The 1,171-nt window shown below is 36.9% G+C and overlaps 1 protein-coding gene across 1 annotated transcript; it reads right to left on the reverse strand.

Moving 5' to 3' along the window:
* Nucleotides 1-358: 358 nt before the first annotated feature.
* LOC111916698 (uncharacterized) lies at nucleotides 359-751 on the reverse strand. The gene has a single exon (XM_023912368.1). It carries the CDS (start codon nucleotides 749-751, stop codon nucleotides 359-361), a length of 393 nt encoding a protein of 130 aa, XP_023768136.1.
* Nucleotides 752-1,171: the final 420 nt, after the last annotated feature.

Here is a 1,171-nt window from a genome sequence, read left to right on the forward strand (position 1 = left end):
CAGAAATAAGCTATTTTTGATAAGTTACTTCTCACTAACGTATCAAAAGCTCCCAAACACATTTAAAAAACTCCATTTTGGTACCGCTATAAGTTAATAAACTAATAAGTTAAAAAAATATTTATCATTTTAAATAATCTCTCTCAAACACCCTTTAAGATTGCATATTATCTTATTTCTCTCTCTTATACTTGGTGTAAACATACGAGTGAACCGGAGCTTGTAAATGGATTGAGATGATATTGCTCACCTTTAATTTAAACTCTTACCTTTTCAACTTATGCTAATTAGCTTTTTTTTAGAATGGAGAAAGATTTTATTAAAAAACTAGCAAGAAGCTAGAAAAAGAAAACAACAATTACATCAAAATAGAAGCTAGAACCGGATTATGAAGCCAAGAAGTCCATCCGATTCTAGATTTGCTAGACCTATTAGAAATCCAAAAAAATGTCCTCTCTACAATAGCATCAAAGAGATCGGATTTCCTAGGAATAGTCGGGCCAAAAACAAAATTATTTCTAAAATTCCAAAGACACCAAAAAGCCGAGATAATCACTGCGTCAAAAGCTTTTCTTTGGCCAATCTTTAAACTTGTAGAATCAACCCACCTCATGATATCATCAATAGCAAACCTATCTGGAAGACGAACATCCCACCAAATAGGAATACGACTCCAAATCTCCAATAATTCTCTACATCCAACAAAAAGGTGATCAATGGTCTCCACTGCAACACTACATAACGGACACATGGTTCATTGCACCTCCACACCACGATGAGACAATCTTTCCCTAGTTGGAATACCTCCAAGTTTGATCTTCCACATAAGGATATTGAGTTTTATTGGGACCCAATTGTTCCAACGAGTGTCACACCGAATATCAGTATCAACAAGAGTAGCAGAATCAATAAAGGTACTGGTTGAGGAGACAGAAAACATATCCGACACATCAGCGAGCCAATCCAATCTGTCAGGTCTATCAAGGAGACGGACATTCTGAACCACTTCTATAAACGCATCCCATTGACTCTGCTCAATACCACCCCTAGGCAACTGACGGATATTACCCGGACCCATCCTATAAGAAATCTCTCTTTCATAGATTTCCCTCTATGCACATCCAACGCGAAGACTCTATGGAAAGTTGCTGCAAGAGAGCTATCATAGATC

This window comes from Lactuca sativa, chromosome 1 (assembly GCF_002870075.4).
Source record: "Lactuca sativa cultivar Salinas chromosome 1, Lsat_Salinas_v11, whole genome shotgun sequence".
NCBI classification, from domain to species: domain Eukaryota; kingdom Viridiplantae; phylum Streptophyta; class Magnoliopsida; order Asterales; family Asteraceae; genus Lactuca; species Lactuca sativa.